Source organism: Pipra filicauda, unplaced genomic scaffold (assembly GCF_003945595.2).
Source record: "Pipra filicauda isolate LSUMZ 115617 unplaced genomic scaffold, ASM394559v2 scaffold854_size65383_pilon, whole genome shotgun sequence".
NCBI classification, from domain to species: Eukaryota; Metazoa; Chordata; class Aves; order Passeriformes; family Pipridae; genus Pipra; species Pipra filicauda.
Window position 1 is genome coordinate 1 of NW_024105036.1, and position 25,182 is coordinate 25,182.

Here is a 25,182-nt window from a genome sequence, read left to right on the forward strand (position 1 = left end):
GGCAGCACCGACCCCGGGGCTCCTGCGCCTTCCCTGGGAAATCGGGGAGTTCTCGTGTCCCCCCAGGTGAGATGGATGCAGAGAGAAACTTCAGTTCCTGGGTCACCACCCCCCAGAAGGGCTGCCCAACCCAACTGAATGATTTTGTAGCTTCCTTATCAAGCTGGGCTGGTTTTCCACACAAAACCTGCCAGGGGACAGTGTCACCTCCCTGCCACACCTCAGAGCCCTCCCACCCAAAAAGCACCTGCCAGTCACAGGTCTATGCTGCTCAAACAGCAGAAAAAAGCTTCAATAAAATGCCAAAATCACAGAATCCCAGAGTGGTTTGGGTTGGAAGGGCCTCAAAGCTCCTCTCGTTCCACACCCTGTCCTGGGCAGGAACAACTTCCACCAGACCAGGTTGCTCCAACCCAGGGAGCAACAACAACATTCACACAACAAATCCAAAATGCTGCCCCTGTTCTGAGCCACAGGGTCATTAAGTTGCAGACAGGGGAGCGTGGCTACGTCTCTAAAGGAGCCAGAGCTTTTGGGGGAGCAGCCACATCCCTTTGGAGGACCCCGAGCCGTCAGGCAGCAGCAGGGACAGGCAGCAGGGACAATATTTGGGTGTGCTGAGGTCACCAGGGCGTGAGGCAGAGGCTTCTCTGGGTGCAGAATGATGCAGGGACTCAATCTTGGGATCTCTCTTGCTTTTTGCCTTTAAGTCCCAGCTGACAGACAGGATGCCCTACAAAGCCACGGGGGCTCGACAAACAAAAATGCATCTGATGGTTTTTAAGCCAGTTCTAGAAATTGTTGGGATATCAAAGGTTCAGAGGTGGTTTCTAAGCAGGTGCAGGGTGCTGGCCAAGAGCTGGCACACAAGAGGCAGCAGAGATCCCTTTCCCTCCTGGGGTTTGGGGCATGAACACACGCCCAGAGCTCGGTGAGCTCGGGGCTGCTCGGCCTCACCGTCTTGGTGGAGGTTGCCATGTTCTCCATCTCCTCGTGGGTGACCCAGACGTTTCCAGAGGACTGCAGGGAAAACAGCAGAGGGGTCAGAGGGAACCACCACAGAGCTGTGTCCTCAGGGTTCACAAACATCATCAAATCGTGGAATTACAGAATTATTAATGTTGGGAGAGACCTTTAATATCATTGAGTCCCAACCATCAGCCCAGCACCACCACCACGTTCACGTGTCTTCAGGTGACACATCTGCTTCATTTTGAATGCTTCCAGGGGTGGGGACTCCAAACCTCCCTGGGCAGCACCTGCCCATGCCTGAGCATCCTTTCTAGGAAGCAATTTTCCCCAATATCCAAGTTAAACCTCCCCCTGGCACAGCCTGAGGCCGTTCCCTCTCCTCCTGTCCCTTGTTCCCTGGGAGCAGAGCCCGACCCCCCCCGGTTCCCCCCTCCTGTCAGGGAGTTGCAGAGCCAGAAGGTCCCCCCTGATCTTCCTTTTCTCCAGGCTGAGCCCCCCCAGCTCCCTGAGTTCTCCTGCTGCTCCAGCCCCTTCCCAGCTCCGTTTCCTTCCCTGGACATGCTCCAGCCCTTCTGTGTCTTTCTTGTCAGGAGGGGCCCAGGACTGCCCCCAGGATTCCAGGGGGGGTCTCAGCAGGGCCAGCACAGGGGACATCACTGGTCCTGTTGGTCACACCATTGCTGGCACAGCCCCGGTGCCACTGTGGCCTTCTTGGCCACCCGGGCTCGTGTCCAGCTCCTGCCACCAGCACCACCAATGGCACTGCAAACAGAAGCCCTTCATCTCTCTTTCATCTCCCTTCCTCTCCCTCTGCATGTTGGGGGATGCTCCTGGAGCCCCTGGGCCTGTCCCTGGCAGCCGTGACCCCAGACAGAGCCATCTGAGGGGGCACAGCAGCCCAGGGCCTCTCCTCCTGCACTGCTGTTCCACAGACGTGTCCTGGCATCACTGGGGCACCACCAACCCCTCGAGGGCTTTGGGACCAGCACGAGACACGACCCCTCCATCCCACCCAGGGTCTGCAGCTGCTCCGGCTGCCCCAGGAACTTCACGTGGTCCCAGGAAAAGGCTCGTGTTGAAATGACTGAAAAACCTGTGTGTGTGACCCCGTAAATGGTAAAGGTTTGGACTGGGGCTGTTTGGATGGGGTTTTATCCTCTCCAGGGCAGCCAGTCCCTGAGTTCTGCTCCTCGCAGGAGGGCTCAGCTCCTGCTGACAACCCAAGCGAGGAGAGGAGCGTCGGGGCAGGAAAGGGCTTCCCACTGGACGGCCAGAAATGATCTTTGTGCCAGAGATTGGGCTGATGGTCCAGGAGGGAACATCACCTGGTCCAGGAGGGAACATCTCCCCCTCCGTGGCCACGCTCACCTGGAACTCCAGGACTGTGGATGGACACCGTGGTTCCCAGGGGAAGGAGGGGCAGGGGATGCTGTGGGGGTCTAGGAGGGTCTGTGAGGGGCAGGGGGTGTCGTGGGGTCTGTGAGGGGGTGTTGTGGGGTCCGTGAGGATCTGTGAGGGGCAGGGGGTGTCGTGGGGGTCTGTGGGGGTCTATGGGGGTCTGTTGTGGGGTTTGTGGGGATCAGGGGGTGTTGTGTGGTCTGTGAGGGCAGGGTCACTCACCGTGCGGGAGGTGGGCGGTGCCGAGGGGCTGGTCAGGGACACCATCTCCTGGATGGCGAGGCGGAGCTTGAGGCGGTGCAGGGCGTTGCTGATGCCGATCTCCCGCTGGATCTCGGTGTCCGACAGCGCCGACATGATCGCCCCGCTCTTCACGTTGGCGCGACACGCGGCCACGTACCAGGCTGGCATCCCCACCCAGAGCTGCCGGGACAGGGCACAGTGGTGACCGCCCAGTGAGCCACCCCATTGCACACTGAGCCACCCCATTGCACACTGAGCCACCCCACTGCCCAGTGAGCCACCCCATTGCACACTGAGCCACCCCACTGCCCACTGAGCCACCCCATTGCACACTGAGCCACCCCATTGCCCACTGAGCCACCTCACTGCCCACTGAGCCACCCCATTGCACACTGAGCCTCCCCATTGCCCACTGAGCCACCCCATTGCCTGGTTGATCCACCCCACTGCCCACTGAGCCTCCCCATTGCCCACTGAGCCACCCCATTGCCTGGTTGATCCACCCCACTGCCCACTGCCCCATCCCATTGTCCACTGCCCCACCTCACTGCCCACTGAGCCACCCCACTGCCTGGCTAAGCCAACCTACTGCCCACTGAGCCACCCCATTGCCCACTGAGCCACCTCACTGCCCACTGAGCCACCCCACTGCACACTGAGCCACCCCATTGCACACTGAGCCACCTCACTGCCCACTGAGCCACCCCATTGCCTGGCTGAGCTACCCCACTGCCCACTGACCCATCCCACTGCCCACTGACCCACCCCACTGCCCACTGCCCCACCCCACTGCCCACTGACCCATCCCACTGCCCACTGCCCCCCCCCACTGCCCCCTGAGCCACCCCAGTTGAAGCTCAGTATCAAGTTGATGCCTCACATGGGCTCTTTATGGTTGGACCTTGTGCAGGTGGCCCGTGGGCAGCCCTGTGTGTGCTGGGCACAGCTCAGCCTTCCATGGGATCATGGAATCACTCAGGTTGGAAAAGGCCTCTGAGATCACCAAGTCCCACTGTTCCCCCAGCACTGCTGTGTCACCACTAACCCACAGCCCCAAGTGCCACATCCGCGGGTTTTTTTGAGCACTTTCAGGGGTGGGGACTCCACCACTGCCCTGGGCAGCCCCTGCCAATGCCTGAGCACCCTTTCCAGGAAGAAATTTTCCCCAACATCCAACCTGACCCTCCCCTGGCACAGCCTGAGGCCGTTCCCTCTCCTCCTGTCCCTTGTTCCCTGGGAGCAGAGCCCGACCCCCCCCCAGCTCCCCCCTCCTGTCAGGGGGTTGCAGAGCCAGAAGGTCCCCCCTGAGCCTCCTTTGCTCCAGGCTGAGCCCCCCCAGCTCCCTGAGTTCTCCTGCTGCTCCAGCCCCATCCCAGCTCCCTCAGCTGCTCCTCACCAGACCTGGGCTCTAACCCAAAGTTCTCCTCAAACCACAGCTCTGCAGACCCTGTGAGGGATCTGGGGGATCTCCTCTGCTCCCCCAGGATTTGCAGCCACCAGTGCCTGGACCAAGCCTGGTGGGACTGGGAGTGCTGGGGGAGCGATCCCAGCCCAGTGGTGACAGTGTGGGGACAACGACAGGCTCTGCCTCACCTCCAGCCAGGACACGACAGTGGGGCCATCCCAGTGAGCAAAGGGCAACCCTTTCCTCCGGGCCTCTTCCAGGAGCTCGTGCCTGGGAGGAAAAGAAGCAGAGGAGTGATTTACTGAGGGTTTGGGGGGAAAGGGAGCAGCTCCTGAAAGGGAACAGACCACGGGCAGCGAGAACCAGCTGGAGGCAGAAGGAGGTAACAGGACTCGAGGGTGGGCAAAGATGAGAGCACTTCCCAGCAACTCCCAGATCCACACCATGGCTTCCCAGCCATCCTTTTCCTGCCAGGGTAGGGAAGGAAGTTCACTCACTTCTTCCGCAGGCGCCGATCCTTCTCGGCCTGAGCTCCCAGCTTGCCCAGGCCCAGGGGGTCCTGGATGCTCCCCTCCGCGTCAGTCAGCACCACTGTGGGGGGAAGGAAGACACCCCCAGGTCAGAGTGACATCCCAGGGTCAGTGTGACATCCCCCAGGGCCAGTGTGGGCACTGCCACTGTCCCCACAGTCACAGCACAGGAGGGACAGTCTCCACGTCCAACCCACCACGAGGCTCCCCTGCCTCCCTGGGAAGCCCGAGGGAATCCCCAGCTGCCACCCCTCCTGTTTCAAAATGCTCAGCGTGGGAGCAGGGAAGGATTTGGGAGTGGAAAAACAGCTCCTATCAAAGGGCTCTGCCAACCCCACGAGGTCCCACAGGGAGGGGAGCAGGTTTGGGGACATCACAGATTCAGGGATGGGGGGTCACCACCCACCCCCCAGCTCTGGTAGAGCACCAGAGGTGACACCAACACTCCGGCCACGGGGAGAAGGCACCAGGTCCCAACCCCCCAACATTCCCAAAGCAGCAGGGGTGTCCCTGCCCCTCCACCTGTCCCCCAGGAGCACCCCAAGGCCAGGCAGGCTGGGAGGGTGCAGGGCCTGGCACCGCATGCAGGGATGGGGCTGTCACAGACCCTGCCCCGTGGCCCCTTCTCTGCTCAGCTGGATCAAGCGACCCTTCTCCTTTTTCCCAAACAAGCGCCCGATGGAGGATTTGATCCCCTTCCTCTTGGAGCCCTTGTGCAGGGAGTCCTGGCTGCTGCTGGGGTTGCTGGCCTGATCCTCCAGCGAGCTGGGGACAGAGGAGGGAGAGGAACAGCAAAGCCTGGAGGTTATTCCCGAGCAGGGCACAAAACCCAGCCCGGCTCACAGTCCCACCCGTGCCCCGTGTCTGTCCCCAAACCGAGGGAGCAGGCACCAGGGTGACCTCCCGGGGTGCTCCACTTACCCCTTCCCATCCTCCTGGCTCAGAGCAGGGTGACCCAGCTTCTCCAGCCTCAACGCCCTGGGCGAGGAAGGCGGGGACGTCTCGCACTTGATGGTGGTTTTGTCCTCCCGGCTCTCGTCCCGAGCTGCGGGCGACTGAACAAGCGGAGAGGCCGTGAGGGGGGGCAGCCAGAGCCCAGCTCCATCCTTGCCCTGCTGCCTGCCTCTCTCTTGCTCCATGGAGGCATGGCCAAAAGAGCCACCAGAGCCCTGAGGCTTCGCCACACTCCGGGATTGGCCTGAATTAAGAGCCCTGGCAATGGTTCCAGAGGCCCAAGAGCTCTGGCAATGGTTCCAGCATGGGGAGGACGTGGCCGTGTGGCCGAGATCCTGGGAATAGGGAGGTGAGAGGATGCAGCCCCATGGTCCAGGTCAGGGTGTGGAGACAGAAGCTGCTGGCCCTGAGCAGAGGGCTCTGAGGAGCACAGATGGGAACGTCCCAAACGCCAGAGGGGACACAATGTTTGAGGACCCAGTGGCTTTCTGAACCTCCCCACGTCCTGCCAGACCCCCCAGGCTGCCGGTGGGAACGTGTCCAAGCACCTTTGGGGATCCCCATGATCCTCCTGCCGAATCCCTGGGGTCCCCCAGCTCCATCCCGCGCCTGCTGCCCCCTGACCCGGCGTGGGCAGAGCCAGGAGCAGGCTGGAAAAAGGGCTTGGACAAAAACCAACGGGATGGGAGCCACTCACTAGCAGTTTCCTCCGGTGCTTCCTCAAGTCGCTGGGCTGATTGCAAGGGGGAAAGCGAGAGAGACACAGAAAGGGGGGCAGTTAATGGAGAACCCCCCCAGCAGAGCAGGCCCGGGGCCAGGCGTGCCAGGCTAGAGACACAACCACGGGCACCCTCGCTCCACCCCCCCCCACACACAGCCCTGAGGGTGCCAGGGCATCGCTCCCACCCCAGACAGTCACACACCCCCTGCCCAGCCCCCGGGAGCCCCCGGGCCCTCACCAGCGTCATGATGCCCATGCGGTCCAGGTCCTGCGCCGCGCTGCGCGAGCTCAGCTTGGGCGTGGAGCGGCCACTCAGGGGGGGGGACGAGCTGGCCAGGGACAGGGCGGTCAGGGAGGTGGGGATGGAGGCCCTCTTGCAGAGCTGGGTGAGGTTGAGGCCCTCCATGCTGCCGCTCGTGACGCGCGTCTCCAGCTCCTCCGCGCGCAGCTCGGTGGATTCCTTCTCCTCCTGGATCATCCTGGGGGAGCAGGAGGGGGCTCAGGGGGTCAGCTCACCCCTCCCGGCCACAGGACATCCCTTCCCTGGGGGAAATGCACCCTGGTGCTGTGACTCGAGCCCCCCCAGTCTCCAGGAATGGCAGCGAGATCCACCAGGATCCACAGAAACCAGGGCTGACACACACCATGGGTTCTTTTAATGCTCTTGGGGGGCTTTTTTTTAAAATAATGACCCTGTGATCCAGCAGTGGTGCAGCTGAGGGACAAGGAGCCATGGGCAGGAAGGACCAAGCCCTGTGGCTGGATGTTCTGGAGCCATTTCCCTGGCTGAAGATGCACCAAGACCTCAATTTTAGGGCATCAGAGACTCCTCCCACCTTCTGGCAGCTCATTGACTCCCCCCCAGAGACACTTCAGCACAAGGCAGGGCACAAGCCACGGTCACTACCTGATCTCCTCATTGATGGCATCCAGCTGCTCCTGGAGCATCATGGCCAACGTCTGGGCATCCGAGTGCCCCCCAGGGGAGAGCACGTCCATGGAGCTGAAGAGTGTCTCGCGGTCGTCCTCGTCCACGTCCGAGATGTCGGGGTCGCTGTCGAAGCTGTGGGGCCCTGTGGCCAGGACAGCACCTGCCTGGGCCTGCTCCCAGTCCTGGGGGGGACAAGGGCCACTGGTCCTACACGGCACCCCTGAAAAGCCAGACTGGAGCCCTCTCCACACAGGAGTTACAGCTCAGTGTGACTCCAAGGGAAACCCTTCTGAACCAGTCACAGGGACCAGTTTATCACCCTGTGGATAACCAACCCTGTGTGTGCTACACCCTCTGTGCCACTGCTGAGGGACTGCTAATAAAGGGATAACCAACCCTGTGTGTGCTACACCCTCTGTGCCATTGCTGAGGGACTGCTAACAAAGGGATTGTTTGCAGCAGCTGCCCAGGGCACACCTGACACCTCAGGCTCTCAGAACCCTGCAGGCAGGGCAGCGTTTCTTTGTCCTCACACCAATGGCTCAGCCCTGGGAACTCCCCTCCAGGGAGGCATCAGCACCTTCACCCCCAGCCCGAGGGCTCATCTCTGCTCATGGGCCACCTTGGACTGGCACAAGGGGCAGCTGCAGCCACCCAGAGCATCAAAGGTTCCAAAAACGTCCCAGGGCTCACAGAGTTCAATCCCCCCTCGGGACAGTCCCCGCCCTGGGGGAGGCACTGGGCATCCCCACCTCAACCTGAGCACAGACACTCTGCGGGTCTGGGCACTGCTGGGACCACTGGTGGATCCAGAGGAGGACCAGAACTCCAACAGAACTGTGCCCACCATCCTGACCAACAGCTCTCCTTTCCTTTTCCTTTGCCCCCGGGGGGGCCACGTGGAGCTCAGCACTGGGGCCCATGAACACTGCTCTGTTCTTGCCCCAGGGTGCTGGGTTATACATCTGTCTTTGGGGGTTAAAACCAGTTTTCTTCGTATCATTGCACTTACTGCAATCATTTTAGTGAATTGTAACTCTGACTTGGGATCTCTCTCGAGTTGGGTTTGTTTCTCCCACTGCTTTCCTTTTAAACCAGCATTCCCTCCTTACCTCCCTCACCCACACACCAGGCAGAGGGAACTGCCCCACATCCCCAAATCAGGACGCAGGAGAGCAGGACACCAGGCAGGAGCAGATCCCAGCCCCACGATGCCAGGATGCCAGGCAGGAGCAGATCCCAGCCCCCCCCGCCCCAGCCCGGTTACCTTGGCTGGCTCCTCCCTCCTGGCAGCGAACCGACCCTTCTGTGCCCGGGGCAGCCCCGGGGCCGCTCCGAAGGGCTCGGCGGGCGCGTGGACCAGCGGGAAGCGCAGGTCTGTGGCACTGCCCATGTGGGACCTGGGGACAGAGAGCCCTGTGGTGGGCACTGCTCCGCTGTGCCAGGGTGCCCAGGCTGCCCCCCTGGCAGCCCGGGCTGCTCGGGACAGAGCAGGAGGATGAGGCCACTCCGGGATGCCCATCCCAGCGGTGCTGGAAAGGAGGAAAAACCCAGCTCTGGGAAAAGTGTCCCATTCCCACCCCACTGGCCCTGGAGATGTGCTCAGAGACTCACAGTCATAAAACATCCTGAGCTGGAAGGGCCCCCCAAGGATCGTCGATTCAACCCCTGGCCCTGCACAGACACCCCAACAATCCCACCTGCCCCTGAGAGCATTGTCCAAACCCTTCTGGAGCTCTGGCAGCCTTGGGGCTGTGCCCATTCCCTGGGGAGCCTGGGCAGTGCCCAACCAGCCTCTGGGGGAAGAACCTTTGGCTGAGATCCAACCTGAGCCTGCCCTGACACAGCTCCAGCCATTCCCTGGGTCCTGTCCCTGCCCAACCTCACCCAGAGCAGAGGTTGGAGCTGCCCCTTGGGAGGAAGCTGCAGATCCCAATGATTCTCCCCTCAGGAGACTTCACCTTTCCCACAGGCTGTAGGAAGCTCTGCCCTGGGCCCTCCCAGGCTGCTCCCTCCCCATCCTGGGCACCCCAGGGGGGAATCCAGCCAGTTGTCCCCAAAACCCCCCACTGCAGGGGGGGCTGAACAGGCTCCTCCTGCCTTTCCCCCTCCAGAACAGTTCAAACCTCCCAACACCCACAGCACAACCTGTGTCTTCTCCATCCCCACGTGCACCACAGGGGCCAGCCAGGGAGCTCCTCTCCTTTCTCTGTTTCCTTCAACATTTTCATGAAAAAACACCCCGATGGGGGAACAAGTGACAGGACAGGGGGAAACGGCCTCAAGTCGCACCAGGGGAGGTTCAGGTTGGTATCAGGAAAATCTTCTTCACTGACAGAGTGGCCAAGCACTGGCACAGGCTGCCAGGGCAGTGGTGGAGTTGCCACCCCTGGAAGTGTTCAAAAAACGAGTGGACATGGCACTTGGAGAGAGGATTTAGTGGGAATGGGACTTGGACAAAGGTCGGACTTGACCTTGGAGGCCTCTTCCAAACTTAATGATTCCATAATTCCGTGAACAAAATGCCACTGGAAGCACCTTCAAGGTGTGAGGACACGAGCACTGTCTGGGATCTCCCAGCAGAAACCAGCTGGAACTTCTTCCTCCTCCTCCTCCTCCTCCTCCATGCTGGGGAGCAGCTCCTATGCCAGGCAGGGCACGGCAGAGGCTGCTGGACACAAGGACACTTCCTGCCACTCCTGGCACTCCATCCATGTCTCCACGTTTCCTGGCTGCTCCTTCTTGCCCTGAGCACCCACCCAGGGGCTCGGGGCCGTTCCCCCCTGCACACACTCCCACAGGAGCCACGAGGTTTATTGAATTTAAGCTGCATTTCAGGTGACGAAAGCAGGTGTCCGAGGCAGGTCGTGTTTGCCCACCACGGTGGGCCTGGTTTGCAGGCAGACCCAGGGCTGGGCTCCCCAGTGAGCCCAGACAAAACCACCCCCACGAGCAGCTGGGCTGTGCCAGCCTGGGCTGTGCAGGCAAAGGCACAGCTCGAGTTCCAGGGGGGATTTGAGCTGCTGACAAAGTTGCTCCCCAGCTAAGACCAGACAAAGGCACCTCAGGCAAAAGCTGACATTTCAGCTGGGGGATTACTCTGCAGCTCCAGATTTCTGTTGATTTTTCCTCCAAGAAATATTAAAAAAGCCCCATTGAATTGTCCACTCTGCTCTCACAGACCCAAAGGGGTCCCACAAGTGCTCCAGGCTCTCCTCCAGCACTCAGCCAACCCTTGTTCCTCACAGGCTCTTCCTCACTCTCCCCTTTTCTTCTCTCCATGACAGACCTGGGGCCTCCAGACCTTGCACTCTCTGCTGGCAGGTTTGAGGTTGGTCTCAGTGGCTCCTTCCCAGCTTTTCCAGCCTTCCTGAGAGGGGAATTTTGCTCCCATTGACCCCTCGGTGTCTTGAACCCACGCTGAGAGTGCTCAGGAGAGGGTGTGCTGTCCCAGGCGGCTGCAGCAGCACCCTGGGGTGCACGTTGAGCTGTCACCTCCTTTTCCACCCCCTGTTTTCCTGCTGGGCATCCCAGTCAGTGCTGGAGGCTGAGACTCCACGGACTCACCTCTGCTCCAGCAGCTCTGGGCTGGGACGTCCCCATCTCCCAGAGACTTTAAATGAAAGGGTGTGGGAGGACCATGGTAGAAAGGAGGGGGAAAAATGGAGTTCATTCTGTTTGACCTGCAACACCTCAAAAATGATTCCTCTTTCTCCCCCTGCACACCACAGGGGGAAAGGCCTTTGGTGAACACCCAGCTTTCGTGGAAAATTAACCCCCAAGCCCTTTGTGCAGAAAAAGAAACAAATCCCAGTGGTTTTTCACCCTTAAAAGAGCAAATTTTGGACCATTCACTGGGCTGAGCTGATCCAAACAGTCTGTGTTTAGATCCAGGGCAGATCAAGCACTGCAGGGCTGGAGCTGAGCCTGCCCTGAGAGCCACCAGCAGTGCCTGATGCCAACAGCGCCCTGGGGTCCCCTAAAGCAAAACGCCCCCACAGCTGGGGGGCAGGGGCTTGGCTCTTACCTGGAGTGAACACTCTCCACGAAGGTCCCACTCCTGGTCTTGAGCTGATCCACCTCCAGCCTGAGCTTGTCGATCTCGTCGGACAGTCGCCGCTGTTCGGGGCGAGACGGGACAGGCAGGGGGTGGGTTTGGCTCTGAGGAGCTGCCAGGACTGAGGGAATCCACATCCTGGGCCACTGCCAGGGATATATTCCCTTCAAAAATCCCCACCCCAGGTTTAAAGCATCTTGGACAGTAAAGAAACAGCTCATGCAGGCACAGAGGAGGAGGATGCTGGGGAGGGGTCACAGGACAGACAGACAGACAGACAGATGTGTGTGTGCTCAAGCCATGCTGGTTTGGGAGATGAAGGAGAATTTGTCCCAGTTGGATGCTCTGGTTTTCTCCACACTGCACTTTGTCCCTTGGCAAAGGACCAGCAGGGAGGGACCCACCAGCCAAACTTGCTGCTGGTCCTGCCCCTCCTGCTGCCAGCCCCATTCCCAGGGGGAAGCTGTGCCTGCACTGGGAGATGGGAGAGGGGAGGCTGCAGGCAGGGAAGGAGAGAGGGGAGGGGGGTTCTCCTGCACAGCAGGATCCAGTCAGGGGGGCAAACAGGCTGAGCCAGGGCGGGCGACATCCCGACAGTGTCACACGAGTCCTTGGAGCATCTGGGACAGTGAGGCCTTGGCCAAGGAGGAGAGCAGACCCCCAGCCCCCCCAGCCATGCATGAGACATGAGGCACATCCCAAAAGCTTCCCATTGCTGCCAAAAGCTTCCAAAAGCTGTAACAACCCTTCAGGTTTGCAGCACGGGCCAACGGGGGTTCATGCAGGTCATACTCAGATGCTTTAGCTCAGAGTGTGAGACCTCCAGGGCTCCTGCAGGCTGGGTGTGGAGCTGATCCCCCCTAAGTCTGAGAAAGCCTCGAGGGGAAGGGGGTGTTGCTGCCTGATCCCTCCTCTATCCATGGGCAAAGCCCCCCCAGGCCTTGGGAGGTCGGGGATGGACGAGTGTGACAGAAGCAGGGAGACAGGACCAAACATGCCTGGCAGGGACCCGCCCCGGGGGTCTCCAGGGAGGTGGGTGGCAGCTTCCATCCAGCCACTGCCGTGGGTTAGTTTGTGCCCTCCTGCTGCTGGGCATTCCAGGATCCCAGCTCCTCCAAAACTAGGGCACTTCGGGAGGAGCCACCGCCCCTGTCCTGGGGTTTGGAGTGAGGAAGAGCAGCCACTGGGGCAGGCTCCCTGCAGCCTCATTTACCTTGTCGTGCTGGTGTTCCTCTATCTGCTTTTGGGTGTTTTCCAGCTCTTGTAACAATGTGTTCTTTTAAAAAAAAAACCAAAAGAAAATAAAAGGGAACAAAAAGAGGAAAGAAAAAGAGAGACCGTTTAGGAAACGGCCCAGGAATGGCCAGAGTGGGATCTCCGTGGGATGGGCACCGGGCACAGGGGTGGCAAAGGCTCCCTGAGCTGCAGGAACACCCACCTGCCCCTGGACAGGTCCCCTCTGCAGATCCTGCCCCTCAGGCAGGGTGGCCATGGACCATCTCCTGCCCCAAACCCGGGCAGGGAGGGCAAACAGGGACGAGGGGTTGGATGGGCAGAGCTCGAGGGTTAGAAGTGTGTGTGAGAGGAGCTCAACTCCCCCTCGGGCAGCTGGATCCAGGGAAAAAGTGTCCCCTACATCCAAGCCAGGGGAGAGAGCAGGTGTGTTCACAGAACCACAGAATTGTTGGGAAAAGGCTGGAAAAGCCCTCTGGGATCCGAGTCCAACCATTCCCCCAGCGCTGCCGTGTTCGGCCCCAAACCCGTCCCCAGGTGCCACATGCCCGCGTTTGCTGACCCCTCCCAGGGATGGTGACCCCACCCCTGCCCTGGGCAGCCTGTGCCAACGCCATAAAACTTCCTGTGAATTGGTTTTTTTATCCTAATATCTCATCTAAACCTCCCCTGTGGAGTTTGCAGCTGCCTGCCCTGGTGCTCTTTTTTGGGGGGGAGGAAAGCTGGAGGTCAAACAGAATCACTTTTTTTCCCATGAAAGACCTGGAGAAGCTCTCTGGGTGGCACCAGGCCGGGGAGCAGGTGCCACCACTCTGGTCCCTGTGACTTGCTGGGGTGGGGTTTGGGCTCATCCCTGTGGTCCTGCTGTTTATCCAGAGCCCCTGGACACACTGCTGAAGGACTGGACACGCTGGCAGAGCCACACGTGGGTGGGACAGGAGGGGATAGCAGCAGGGACACAGGGCCAGGCCTGGGGCCATCGGGGGGGATGGAGCCCTGTGTGCCCTGGCTGGCTTAGGGGAGTCTGGGCCCTGCAGGAACCCAAAGGGAGCAGAGTTACCAAGGTCTGACCTCCCACTGGCACTGGAAGGTGAATCCCTGCCTGGAGCCAGCTGATCTCCAGCTGGTTGAACTCACACTGGGGCAGCAGCAGCTCCAGCTGCTTTGCTCCAAGGAAAACCCCGTTCCCCAGAGTGGGGCGGGGGCTGGGAGGCTGCTCAGGGGCACTGCCCTGGCTTGGAGAGGACACATCAGCCCGGGTTTGGGGGACAGGAGGGTTTGAAGGGGTGGGCAGTGGGACAGGATGAATGCTGCATTTTTTTCCTGCAAAATGCAGTTGGGATTTGCTCCAACAGCCGGGCATGGGTGGCACCGAGGCCGTGCCAGCAGAGACACAGGGGAGGGAGGGAACGGAGCAGGACAAGTCCTGCTGCTGAGGGAGGTGGAGGGCAGTGGAAAGTGGGTCTCACCAGGCCGGGGTGAGCCGTGGAGCAGCTCCCTGTGCTCCCACAGGGTCGGAGTCCTGCATGTGCTCATTTCTCCATCCCTGCACGGGCACTTCCAACTCTGTGCCGTGGGCAGGCGAAGCTCCACACCAGAGGGGCTGCAGACCCCCCTTACAGCCCCCCAGAGGCCCCCCTGCCCCCCAGGCAGTACCTTCTCCTCCAGGGCTGCCATCCTCTCCTTGAGGTGCAGCTGCAGCCGCTCGTTGGACTCGCTCAGCAGCCGGTCCACGGTGTCCGAGAGCCGCTTGTTGTGCTCCTCGTTCATCTTCTCCCTCTGCCGGGCCTGGGGCAGCAAGCGGTGACCAGAGGGGCTGATCCTCCTGCCCTGAGGGCCTCAGTGCCCCCCTGCCATCCCCTGCCTGCCGTGGGGTCAGAGCTGCCCCACCAGGCCCAGCTTTTGGGGACAAATCCACCCCTTCCAGCCCTGTTGTGGTTTTCTGACACTCAGCCAGGGATGAACAGGAGAGAGGACAGGATTCAAGGAGATCCTGCCTGCCTGACCCTCAAGAAAGATCCAGCTGTGCATCTGCCAGGAACAGCCACACTGGGGCACATCCCAAACCCCAAGGGATGCTGGACTTCCGGATTTGCAAACGTCTGTCCTGGGACAAAACCAGCAGGGGCTTCACCAGGGACACATCCATAATGCCCAAGAAAAGGGTATCCCAGCTCCTGCAGGGACAGCCCAGGCACTGGCCAAGCAGCACAGCAGGGACTGTGCAGCCCCTGGCACAGCAGCCCAGCCTCCCTGTCCTTTGGATCCTGCTGATCCTGCTCCTGAGGTGGAGCCTCCCCTTCCCCCTTGCGTTTGGGGTCCCAGCCTGCCCCAGGGGGAGCTGCTGGGAGAGGAGTGGGTGTGGAATGTCGGCAGAAAGACCTGGATGCCTGGGAGAGGGGGAAACCACAGCAGAGAGTGCCATGAGCTCCTGTGTGGCTCCAGTTTGAGAGGTCCTGGGTGGGAAAGGCTCACCCAGACTGCTCTCCCCACCCTGCTCCAGAGACACCGGGTGTGCCCAGGTGTCCAGGTGCCAAGGGAAGGGCAGCCAAGGCTGGATCAGGACTGCAGGGGCAGCACTTACCCTGGCCAGCTCCTGGTTCTTCTCCTCCAGCTGGGTCTCCAGCTGCCGGAGATGCTCCTCGATGCTCCCGTGCCTCTCTTCTGCCTGGGAAAAGCAGAGCAGCCCTCTCGGATGATGCTCCCCAGAACCACGAGGGCCCTCCCGCATCCCTCCATCCATCCACGCATCCACATCCTTCCTGGGATGCAGCACCTTTCTCCCACTCACTGGGAGCCCAAACCAGCCCTGCCAGCACAGTGACAGGAGCTGGAGGTGCCCTGAGAGGGACTGAGCACCATTCCAGCACCCAGGAAGGGCAGGGATGGCCACGTCCACCCCCCTCAGGCCTGCACCCTCCCACACCCAGCCTGGTCCTTCCTCTTCCTCCTCTTCCCAGAGTGGTCCCGGTGGTCTCAGCAGGGTCATCTCTGAGCAAACCCCACAGGTGGAGGATTTCAAAGCGGTGCCTCGTCCCTGCAGCCCCGGGGCCGGCAGGGGACAGAGGAGCCCCATCTGGGAATGAGCACGGGGTGCCCTGGGCTGCCAGGGCTCCATCCCTGCAGGTTCCCACCCTCCCCTTGCCTTGGTGAGGGCGGCGATGCGCTGGGCCAGCTCCGCCTCCACCTCGGGCAGCGTCTCCGCCTTGCGCATCGTCTGCTGCAGCTTCTGCTCCGCCAGCTCCAGCAGCTCCTGCAGGTGCCGGGCCTTCTCCTCGCACTGGAGGACAGCCAGGGTGGGTGCCTGCTCACCTGAGCCACCCCCGGCGCCCACTCCCAGCTCCCGGGGTGACGGGGAGCCCGCGGGCACGGCCCCGGTACCTGGCGGTGCAGGGACTCCTTGTTGGCCAGCTCGTTCTCCAGCTTGTCGTTGAGGTCGTGGATGGAGGTGGCCTCTCTCTGGGCTGCCAGGTAGCGCTTCTCCAGCGTGGTGATCCTCTCCTCCATGTCCTCTTTCTGTGCCAGGGCCTGGGGAATGTCACATCCTGATCTGTGACCACCAGTATGGGAATAACTGGGACACCCAGTGAGCCTGGGACACCCTGAGTCCAAGAACACGGGGAAAAGCCTGCCTTGGACAGGGATGAGGGGCAGGAGAGTGGGACAGAGATAAAGGGGGAGTCAAGCAATCCCAGGAAAACCTTCTAGCAGGGACACAGCTCACTGCCCCAGGTCTGCCTCTGACCTCAGGGAAGTCCTGCTGGTGGACCTGGGGACAGTGTCCCAGAGGCCAGGGGCTCTTTTGGGGGACGCCCCACAGGCAGCAGGACTTCCAGGGCCTTCCCAGCCTGGATGCTGCTGATCCCAGGCCTGGCAGAGTGGGAGGCAGTGGCTCACCTCTCGCAGGTCCCTCTGGTACTTGCTGCTCATCTCCTCGGATTTGATGAGGTCCTTCCTGGCGGTGCCCAGGTCCTCCTCCAGCTCAGCCACGCTGGCAGCCAGAGCAGAGATGCGCTCCTTGGCCTGCACCACCTCGAAGTTCTGCTTCTCCAGGAGCTCCTGCAGCTCCACCACCCGCCCGGCCTCGTCCTCCGGGTGCACGGAGCCGTTGGAGAGTCGCTGCAGGGCGGCACAGAGGGAAGGGGATGCCAGGCTGCCCCACAGCTCCCGGGCTCTGGCATCGCCTGCAGCCACACAACAGGGCAGTGTGGCCCTGCAGGGATCTGGGGGAGGGGTGGGAGTGGAGACACGGCGCTCTGGGACCCCCTGGGAACAGCCTCCTCTGGCCAGGGATGGGGCTTCCACAGGCACAGTGGAATGGGGATGGTTGAGGGCTTCCCAGGGCAGCTGGTGGAAGGTGTCCCTGCCCGTGGCAGGGGGTTGGAATGGGATGGTCTTCACAGTCCCTTTCCGCCCAAACCATTCTGGGATTCTGTGAGCTCTGGGAAGCAGAGCCCCTGGGAGCGCCCTGACACCACTCCGGAATGGGCTGGATCCACCAGGAAGGGCATTTCCCAGGGGGTCGGAACCAAGGGAGAGGGAAAATGGGTTCTCAGCACCCCCCTGGAGCCGTAACAGGGGGTTGGAGGAACTATGTCCTCCCTGAGCGTGGTCAGAGCAGGGGTTCCTGGGCTCTCACCTTCCAGGGAAGCTTCGGGGCTGGTTCCTTGGGCTCATCCCGCTCTCCCGCCGGGGCCTCCCGCACGGCTCCTTGCTGGAGAGCTGCCACCTGCCCGGGAACAGGGATCAACCCATGGATCTGGGCAGCAGAGATGGGGCACTGGTGGGGTCACACCTCCAGTCCTGGGGGCAGCTCTGGGCCCCTCACAACAAGAGAGACACGGAGGGGCTGGAGCATGTCCAGGGAAGGGAACGGAGCTGGGGAAGGGGCTGGAGCAGCAGGAGAACTGAGGGAGCTGGGGAAGGGGCTGGAGCACCAGGAGCTGCTCAGGGAGCTGGGAGGGCTCAGCCTGGAGAAAAGGAGGATCAGGGGGGACCTTCTGGCTCTGCAACCCCCTGACAGGAGGGGGGAACCGGGGGGTGTTGGGCTCTGCTCCCAGGGAACAAGGGACAGGAGGAGAGGGAACGGCCTCAAGTTGCTCCAGGAGAGGTTTAGGTTGGATATTGGGGGAAATTTCTTCCTGGAAAAGGTGGTCAGGCCCTGGCACAGCTGCCCAGGGCAGTGGTCAAGTCCCCACCCCCGGAAGTGTCCAAAAAACACATGGAAGTGGCACTTCCTGACATGGTTCTGTGTCATGGGGGTGTTTGGTCAAAGGTTGGACTTGATGGTCTTGGAGGTCTTCTCCGACCTTAAGGATTCCATGATTCCAAGAGAGAGGGAGGCAGAGGGGCTGTGAAGGTGAGCACTGAGGGAGGTTTTCTTGGGGAGTCCTCAGGGATCTGAGCCCTGTATCCCAGGGCTCCCAGCTCATTTTACGGGTTGGCAGCCAAACAGGTTTGAAACCTGGTCCGGCAGGAGCAGGGGACAAACACTGACATCATGTCCTGCTCTGGGGGGAGAGGATGGGGAGTGGTCCCTGCGAGGTGAGGGACCTGGGAGCCTGAGGAAGCACCACCAGACTTATCCTGGGAACTGGAAAGAGGAGAAGAACTTGGCCAGGCTGAGGGATGGCTCTTCCCTTTGGGCAGCAGTGGCCGGGAAGGAAAACAGGGTTGATGCCTCTCCAAGAACAGCCCATCCCTGGAAGTGTTCACAGCCAGGTTGGATGAGGTTTGGAGCAACCTGGGATAGTGGAAGGTGTCCCTGCCCACAGCAGGGGGTGGAACGGGATGAGCTTTAAGGTCCTTCCCCCCCAAACCCTTCTGGGATTCTGGGATTCCAGGATGAAAAGGGTTGGAGGCTGGGGACAGCAAGGTCCCCATTCCAGGGCTCCAACAAGGAAAAAGGTGGGAAATGCAAGGTGAGGGGCTTGGAGAAGCAAGGTTTGGGTCTCTGCTGAAGCAGGGAGATCCCAAGTCACCCTCAGTCCCCTGAAACAATTCAGACTCAGGTTGGTTTGTGTCAGTGAAATGAACTCCAAACAGCCAAAAGAACAGGGGGAACCTCGCCTGGGAGACAAAGGCTCCCAGAACCTCTGCAAGGTTCCCTCAAACACAGACAATCCTTCATGGAAGCAGCGAGTTCAGAACAAAAGCCTCCCACCAGAAAGGCCCAAACACCATCTCTCTGATCTGCACGACCAACTGAGGGTGGTGTTTGAGCAACTTCAACCACGAATGTCCCGGGGAGCAGCTCCAGTGCCCCAGGAAGGGCCCGGGGTGGGTGCCCAGGTGCCCCTCACCTGCCGATGGGCGTCCACCAGCTGCTCCTCCAGGGTGGCCACTCGCTCCAGGGCTGCTCTCAGGCGTTCCCGGACCTGCAGGAGTGGGAAACAACAGGAGAGGCCGTTACTGATCCACGAGGAGGGTGCCCAGGATCCAGGCCAGCTCCCAGCCCTGCCAGGCTCGGGGGGATTCACAGGCTCAGCATCATCCAGCCCATCCCGTGGTGGGGGAGGAAGGGAGAGGCTGGGCCAGCTCTGGGAGATCTGTGGCCAGGACAGCCTGGAGACATCCCCTGGCAGAGGGAGGAGATGCTTGAGGCAAAGGAACCAGGAGGAACAAGAGCCACAGTGCAGAGGCTGACCCAGAGTGCCCAGTGCCAGCCCCCAGGAGGGGCTCAGGGGAGCTCCCCATCCCCAACAGCCCCAAACCCCCTTGGCAGCCCCCCCAGCTCCTGGGGGCAGCTTTGGGGTATCCAAGGCCTTCCTCCTGAAGGGTTCCACGTGAAACAAGGACTCGAGGCTCCAGGCCTACAGCACTCAGCTGCCCTTAGCACAAATATAAATTTGTAAAATGTAACCACAAGTTTGGTTTGAATAAATACCAGATTGTAACTGCTTGTAAACAGAAAACTCCCCCAGTGACCAGGCAAGAGAAGAGCTCAAGAGAGGCCAGTAAGGATCTGCCCTCCCGACAAAATGAGGTGTAAGATCAAGAAAAGAGCTTCAGCAAACAGTAATTGATATTTTAACACAAGAGTAGTCACCTATTGGTCTTAAAATATATGTGTAATTATAATGACTATTTAATAGTAAGTATAAAACTGCAAGTTGTCGTGTATCGACTCTGTATGAATGCACCTTTAAAATAAAACTTTGTAAGTTGTTTGGTCAAGGGTATAAATACCCTGTGAGAACTGTCACTCAGTGGACACATACATGGAATTCTGACCTTCCTTTCCTCTTTCTCCTTCTCCCTTTCTTCTCTCTTTCTTTACCCTTTTAATCTGTTTTCTTCTTTTACTCTTTCCTTTCCCTTGTGGACAACTTAAAACCCATGAACTGTGTTTTACTAAAGCTGGTGTATCGATCCTGGGGAACGGGTCTTTGCCCTGGGTGTCTTAGTAAAACATTTTTCCTTGGTTGCATTTTAACTCCTGTAAAACCTTTTGCCAAAACACCTTCTTTTCCTCACTAAATTAAAAGAACTTCTCTTAGAGGAGAGCGTGTGACTCTTCCTCCGGATGCGAATTCAAGGCTATGACAAACCAAAAGGCTTTTAAAAAGCCTTAAAACGTAAGTGCTCTGGGCAGAGCTCACAGCTCAAACTGCGGGGTGTAACATCGAGAGTAACACCGCCTCACCTTCTCATCCAGCGCCTTGTGATGCTCGAAGAGCGACTTGAGAGCCTTGAGCACCTCGACCTCGCTGGAGACGCCGGACGGGGACTGGGCCTGGCGCTTGACCACGGTCATGCGGAGGGAGCGCTCGTGCCGGGACACCAGGCACTCCAGGTGCTCCAGCAGGAGCTGCGGGGGCAGAGCGAGGGGGGGTCACCGCCGGGCTGGGGGGGTCCCAAACCCCGGGACAGCGACGGCCCCGCCCTTACCCGGGTGTTGTTGCGTTCAGCCTTCAGCTCCGAGATCTCCTCCTCGCGCTCCAGGAGCTGCTCCCGGCAGGCGCTGAGCTCCCGCGTCAGCGTCGCGAACTCCTGCGGGGACGGGGCCGTCAGGGGGCACGGGGGTGGGGAGGGGGGCAGAGGGGTGGGGATGGAGCCAGAGTTCCAGCCCCGCTGCCGAGACCTCCGGCACGGGGCACTTCCCACCCAAACTCGACCAGGGAGAGGGCAGCGTCAGGAGGTCGGTGGGGAAGCACATCCCAGGCCACATTCCCGGCCTCTCCAAGTGCTTCGCACGAGGAAAAGCGCAGCATCCCGATATTTACCCATTTGGTTTGATGTCCAGTGACAGGACACACTGCTCTGCAGCTCCAGAGGTGCTCGATGGCATTTAGAGCTTCCCAGCCAAGGCCACCAGCGTGTTCCCATTCCCACTGTCCCCTCGATGCAGAGCACCCACCCTGGAGCCTCCCAGGAGGTCAAACCTCCCACAAAGCCAGCCAGGATGAATCCCCTGGCCCTCAGCCAGCCTCAGTCCCCTGGCCCTCAGCCAGCCTCCATCCCCTGGCCTTCAGCCACCCTCTGCCATGGCCTCAGGACCTGGAATCATCCAAAAAAACCTCCTTCCAAAGGAAAGAGCAAGACCTGCCCCAGTCCAGTGTGTGGAGCCCCACTGAGCTTCCTACGGGGCAGCCCCAGGCCCCAAACCCCAGAGGAGAGGGATGGGACACAGCAGGAAACATGCCAGGTGCCACCAGTTCTTGCTCCTGTCACCGGGAGGTGACAGCCAGGAAGAGCCGTGCCCAGGGCACTGCCAAAGGAGAGCTGCCCAGCCAGCACATCCCTGGGGATGGGCTCCTGGGAAACACCAATCCCACTCACGGCTGTGTCAGAAGGGAAAGGAAACTCCCCCTGAAGTTCCCGGGATGCGGGAGGGTTGGTTTTCCCTTAAAAACTGAACCCCCAGCAGCTGGGTGAGCCCAGGAGCACCTCCCACTGCTCCTTCAGGGCTCCTTCGGTCCCGAGCGGTGCCAGGACCAGGAGACGTTTCGCAGCTGGGATTTTTTAGGGTGAAAAATGCAAATGTGGGAATGAGTTGTGAATTTACACCACTTTCACAGTGTTGCTGAGAAGAATTTTAAAAGGCAAAGGGTTTCAGAAGAAGCTGAGAAGGATTTGATGGAGCATTAACCAAATTTCCACTGAGGGCTGAGAGTGGTTTTACAGCATGAGATTCTCTATCGCTTCAATTTTCAGGTTAAACAAATAAAACCCCTTCAAACCGAAGCAAAACGTTGAGGCTTAGGCTGAACCAAATGCTCTGTTCAGCTCCAAGTGAGACCTCCTGCAACAGCTGAAGCTCCAAGAAATCCAGAGCTTTTCCATCCCGGAGGTTTTCCCTCTCCCTTCCCACCCCGACCCTCCCTTGCTGGAGGGGTTTTTGCAGCCTGGGGCTGCTGGGGGTGGTGGTGGCACTGAGGAAGCTGCAGCCCCACTGGGGGACAGGACCCGAGCAGGTCCCAGTGTGGGGAAGGGAGGAGTCCTTGTCCCTGTGAACAGCTGCTCTCCTGCCCCTCACCTGCCCCAGGGGCTGCCCCCTCACATCCTCACCCCGGCATCACCCCAGGGCCCGAGTTCCTTGGCTCCTTCCCAGACCCACTCCTGCCCCAGGCCTTCCTTAGGGACCCCTCCAGCCTCGGGGCCATCCCTGTCCCCATCCCTTCCCCAGGGACCCCTCCAGCCCTGGGTTCATCCCTTTCTCCATCCTGCCCCAAGGATCACTCCAGTCCTGGGATCACCCAAGTCCTGGGCTCATCCCTGTTCCCAACCCTTCCCCAGGGACCACTCCAGACTTGCTGTCACCCCTGTCCTGGGATCACTCCAGTCCCGGCATCATCCCTGTCCTCATCTCTTCCCCAGAGACCCCTCCAGCCCTGGGCTCACCCCTGTCCCCATCAGTTCTCCCCCAAACTTGTCACAACACCCCAAACCCCCATCACCAGCCTCTGCCGTGCCCAGGCCCCCTCCCACACTCACTCCCAGCCCATCCCACAGTCCCCCCGTGCAGTGACCCCACTGCAGACCCAGCTGCCCTGGGAACCCCCTGTGCCAGCCCAGCCCTTCCCAGAGCCCAGCTCTTCCAGACGAGGGGATCCCAGCTCAGTGGGATCCCAGCTCTCCCAGTCAGAGGGATCCCAGCTCTCCCAGCTCTCCCAGCCCGGTGGGATCCTGGCCCAGTGGGATCCCAGCCCTGCCCAGCCCAGCCTCACCCCCCGTGTGTGTTCCGTGGGTTATGCAATCGCTGCGAGCAGCTCCTGAGCATCCCTGCGGATTAAATCCGGGCTGGGAATGCCGGCGAGCAGGAAGCAGCAGCGCGAGGAGCCCGTGCATCGCCGGGCTGCTTCAGATTCAGGGATGTGTCACTGCCCCGGCCCCTCAGCGTGCCAAGACGAGGGCAGCGAGGCTTAAGGAGCTCGGGAAGAGCATCCTGGCAGTCGTGGTGGCCCCGGGAATGTCGTTCAGCGAGCGGGGAAACACTGCGGGCTCTTCCAGCACCGGGGCAGGAGCCCTGCGGATCCAAAGCCCTCGGATCTGCTCTGCCCCGTGGTCGGCAGGGAAAACAGAGACTGTGGCCGTGGATACTCTTCCCACTGGAGCGAACGAGGCAGCGTGGGACGGACGGGAGGCAGCGAGGGAAGGGGATCGGGATCTCCGGGACCCAGCTCTCCTCGCCCCGCGCTGGGGTGGGCAGGCTGCACAGATTGTGCCCACAATCAGCCTTTCATCCCGAAAGAGGGGATTAAAAGGGAGAAAATCCCCCGGAGAGAGACCGGCAACCCCCCCCGCGGCCGGCCCGGCAATACCCGGTCAGCGGGTCAGACACGGAGCGGTTCTGCTCCCTGCCCATCCCATCCCATCCCATCCCATCCCATCCCCTCGGGCCGCTCCTCCCCGAGCCCTCCCTCCCGCCGGGAATGGCCGCCTGCATCCCGCGCTGTGTCCCGGCATCCCACGGCAAATAAAGGAGCCGGTGACGAGCGTCGTCCCCCGGGGAAAGGCCGCAAAAAGGAACGTTTACACCAAAAATAGCAACGGCCCCGAGGCGAGCCAGGCCGGCAGGGAGGGTGAGCCGAGCACACGGGGCCTTGTTTGGATGCCTTAGGAAGGAAAAACAGGGATAAATCACTCCAGCACCCGCGTGTAGCCACCTCCCCCAGCCCGGGCTGTGCCAGATGCCGGCACTGCCACCTCACTCCGGGCCACCGGGCCAGTCTGGGGACCGTGAGCAGCTGTCCCCAGCTCCTGGCGGCGGTGTCACACCGTGGAGAGCAGCCTGCACCCCCATCCACGGCGTGCCAGTGTCCTACATCCCAGCAAAGTGCGGATAAAGAAGATCCAGATGATTTCCCTCAGCCCTGGCCACAGCCAGGAGCCTCCCAGGCCTGCCCCTGGCTCAGATCGGCTCTTGGACTAAGCAGGGACACCTCTAACCAGATTAGAAAGTGAAGGAGAGGTGCCTGATCTTCGGTCGGAGGAGGGATGAGGAGACACAGCCCTGGGAGCCCTCGGGAGCCCGCTGGGAAACCCGGCGGCCCAGGAAGCAGCTAATTGGGATTAAAACCAAAGCACCCTCAGCACAACGGGCTGGGCTCAGTCCCAAGGCCCAGGGGGAGGGGGAGCAGGGTGGAGACCTCAGAGCAGGGAGGGAGACCCAGAGGGATGCTGTGGATGGGGCTGGGATCTCCACTCAGCACCAGGAATGTCGGGGGGGTTGGGGTTGCACCAGTGGGGAAGGCACAGGGAAGAGCTGGAAGGCAGCCAGGAACCAACCCCGTGGAGATGGCTGGGAAAGCAAGGAGGGGTTTAAGAAGCTCCGGGGGAGAAGAGAAATGCAAAAGCCCCCCAGCCTAGGGCCACCTCTTGCCTCTCCCACCGCTGTGGGCAGCACAGCCAGGGAGGCACCACCACAAGAGGAATTCTCCTGGAATTTGTGGCAGGAGCATGGCTGCTGCTGCTCCAGCACACCCAGCCCGGGGACACACCGGCTCCAGCTGCAGGATTAATGGCATTTTAAAGCCCCTAATTGGAGTGATTGCTCCTGAGGGGCCCTGGCGTGGATGTGTGGGAAGGGTGTGCCAGGAATCCAGCGCTGCTGACTCGGCACAACGCAGGGATGGAGCCCCAGCCATGGCCTGTCCCAGCTGGGGGCTGGCACCCCCGTCACCCCTGTGCCCCAGGAGGGGTGCAGGATGATGAGAAAGCCCCAAACCAGAGCCCAGGGGATGAACACAACTCCAGGATGTGTAGCAGGGGATTACAGAGATTAAATCCCGCCGGGTAAACGCAGGGCTCCCACCATCACCCACCCCCAGCACTGAGCACGTCCTGCACCTCTTGGCTACAGCTCTGGGACTCTGAGGGACCATCCCTGGGGAACTGGTGTCCTCCCTTCTCAGCACGTGGTCAGGAGGAGTATTTCCACCCTCATGGAGCAAGCAGGAATCCAACACCTCAGGGGCCTGGTATTGTGGAAGCATGACCAGCTCCAACGATCCAACACAGCTGCCAGACCCCTCCATATCTTCCCAAAATCTGGAGACACTTTAAGGGGCTTACCCCATGGGTGTTTTCCCCTTGCCAAGTGCTGCTGAGGTTCCCGGGTTTGTGCTGTTCTTCACAAGTTAACCCTAAATATCTTTTTAAGTTAAAGGGAAGCATTTGGGGTGGTTGTTTGGTGCCAGGACCCTCCCCAGCTCCTGAGGGACCTCCGTGGAGCTCAGGGAGTCTTATGGGATCTGTCCAAAAAGGCCAGTTCTCAGCTCCCCAGGCAGCTCTGGA

At 60.6% G+C, this 25,182-nt stretch overlaps 1 protein-coding gene across 2 annotated transcripts in view; it reads right to left on the bottom strand.

Annotated features, from left to right (window-relative positions):
• Positions 1 to 22: 22 nt before the first annotated feature.
• LOC113987475 (liprin-alpha-4) overlaps positions 23 to 25,182 on the bottom strand; it is a 58,262-nt gene continuing 33,102 nt past the window's right edge. The window contains exons 3-23 of one of the 2 annotated variants that reach the window (XM_039390655.1): positions 20,335 to 20,436; positions 20,090 to 20,254; positions 18,747 to 18,821; positions 17,084 to 17,173; positions 16,342 to 16,563; positions 15,826 to 15,972; positions 15,590 to 15,724; positions 15,029 to 15,112; positions 14,101 to 14,232; positions 12,425 to 12,487; positions 11,182 to 11,273; positions 8,422 to 8,554; positions 7,131 to 7,336; positions 6,462 to 6,702; positions 6,200 to 6,235; positions 5,470 to 5,603; positions 5,156 to 5,313; positions 4,516 to 4,609; positions 4,207 to 4,288; positions 2,593 to 2,793; positions 23 to 1,020 (exon numbers count right to left, since the gene is read on the bottom strand). In XM_039390655.1, coding sequence (XP_039246589.1) covers positions 781 to 1,020; positions 2,593 to 2,793; positions 4,207 to 4,288; positions 4,516 to 4,609; positions 5,156 to 5,313; positions 5,470 to 5,603; positions 6,200 to 6,235; positions 6,462 to 6,702; positions 7,131 to 7,336; positions 8,422 to 8,554; positions 11,182 to 11,273; positions 12,425 to 12,487; positions 14,101 to 14,232; positions 15,029 to 15,112; positions 15,590 to 15,724; positions 15,826 to 15,972; positions 16,342 to 16,563; positions 17,084 to 17,173; positions 18,747 to 18,821; positions 20,090 to 20,254; positions 20,335 to 20,436 — 2,832 coding nt within the window. In that variant the 3' untranslated portion in view covers positions 23 to 780. The remainder of the gene's footprint in view (positions 1,021 to 2,592; positions 2,794 to 4,206; positions 4,289 to 4,515; positions 4,610 to 5,155; positions 5,314 to 5,469; positions 5,604 to 6,199; positions 6,236 to 6,461; positions 6,703 to 7,130; positions 7,337 to 8,421; positions 8,555 to 11,181; positions 11,274 to 12,424; positions 12,488 to 14,100; positions 14,233 to 15,028; positions 15,113 to 15,589; positions 15,725 to 15,825; positions 15,973 to 16,341; positions 16,564 to 17,083; positions 17,174 to 18,746; positions 18,822 to 20,089; positions 20,255 to 20,334; positions 20,437 to 25,182) is intronic. The other variant, XM_039390656.1, reaches the window with a different exon arrangement.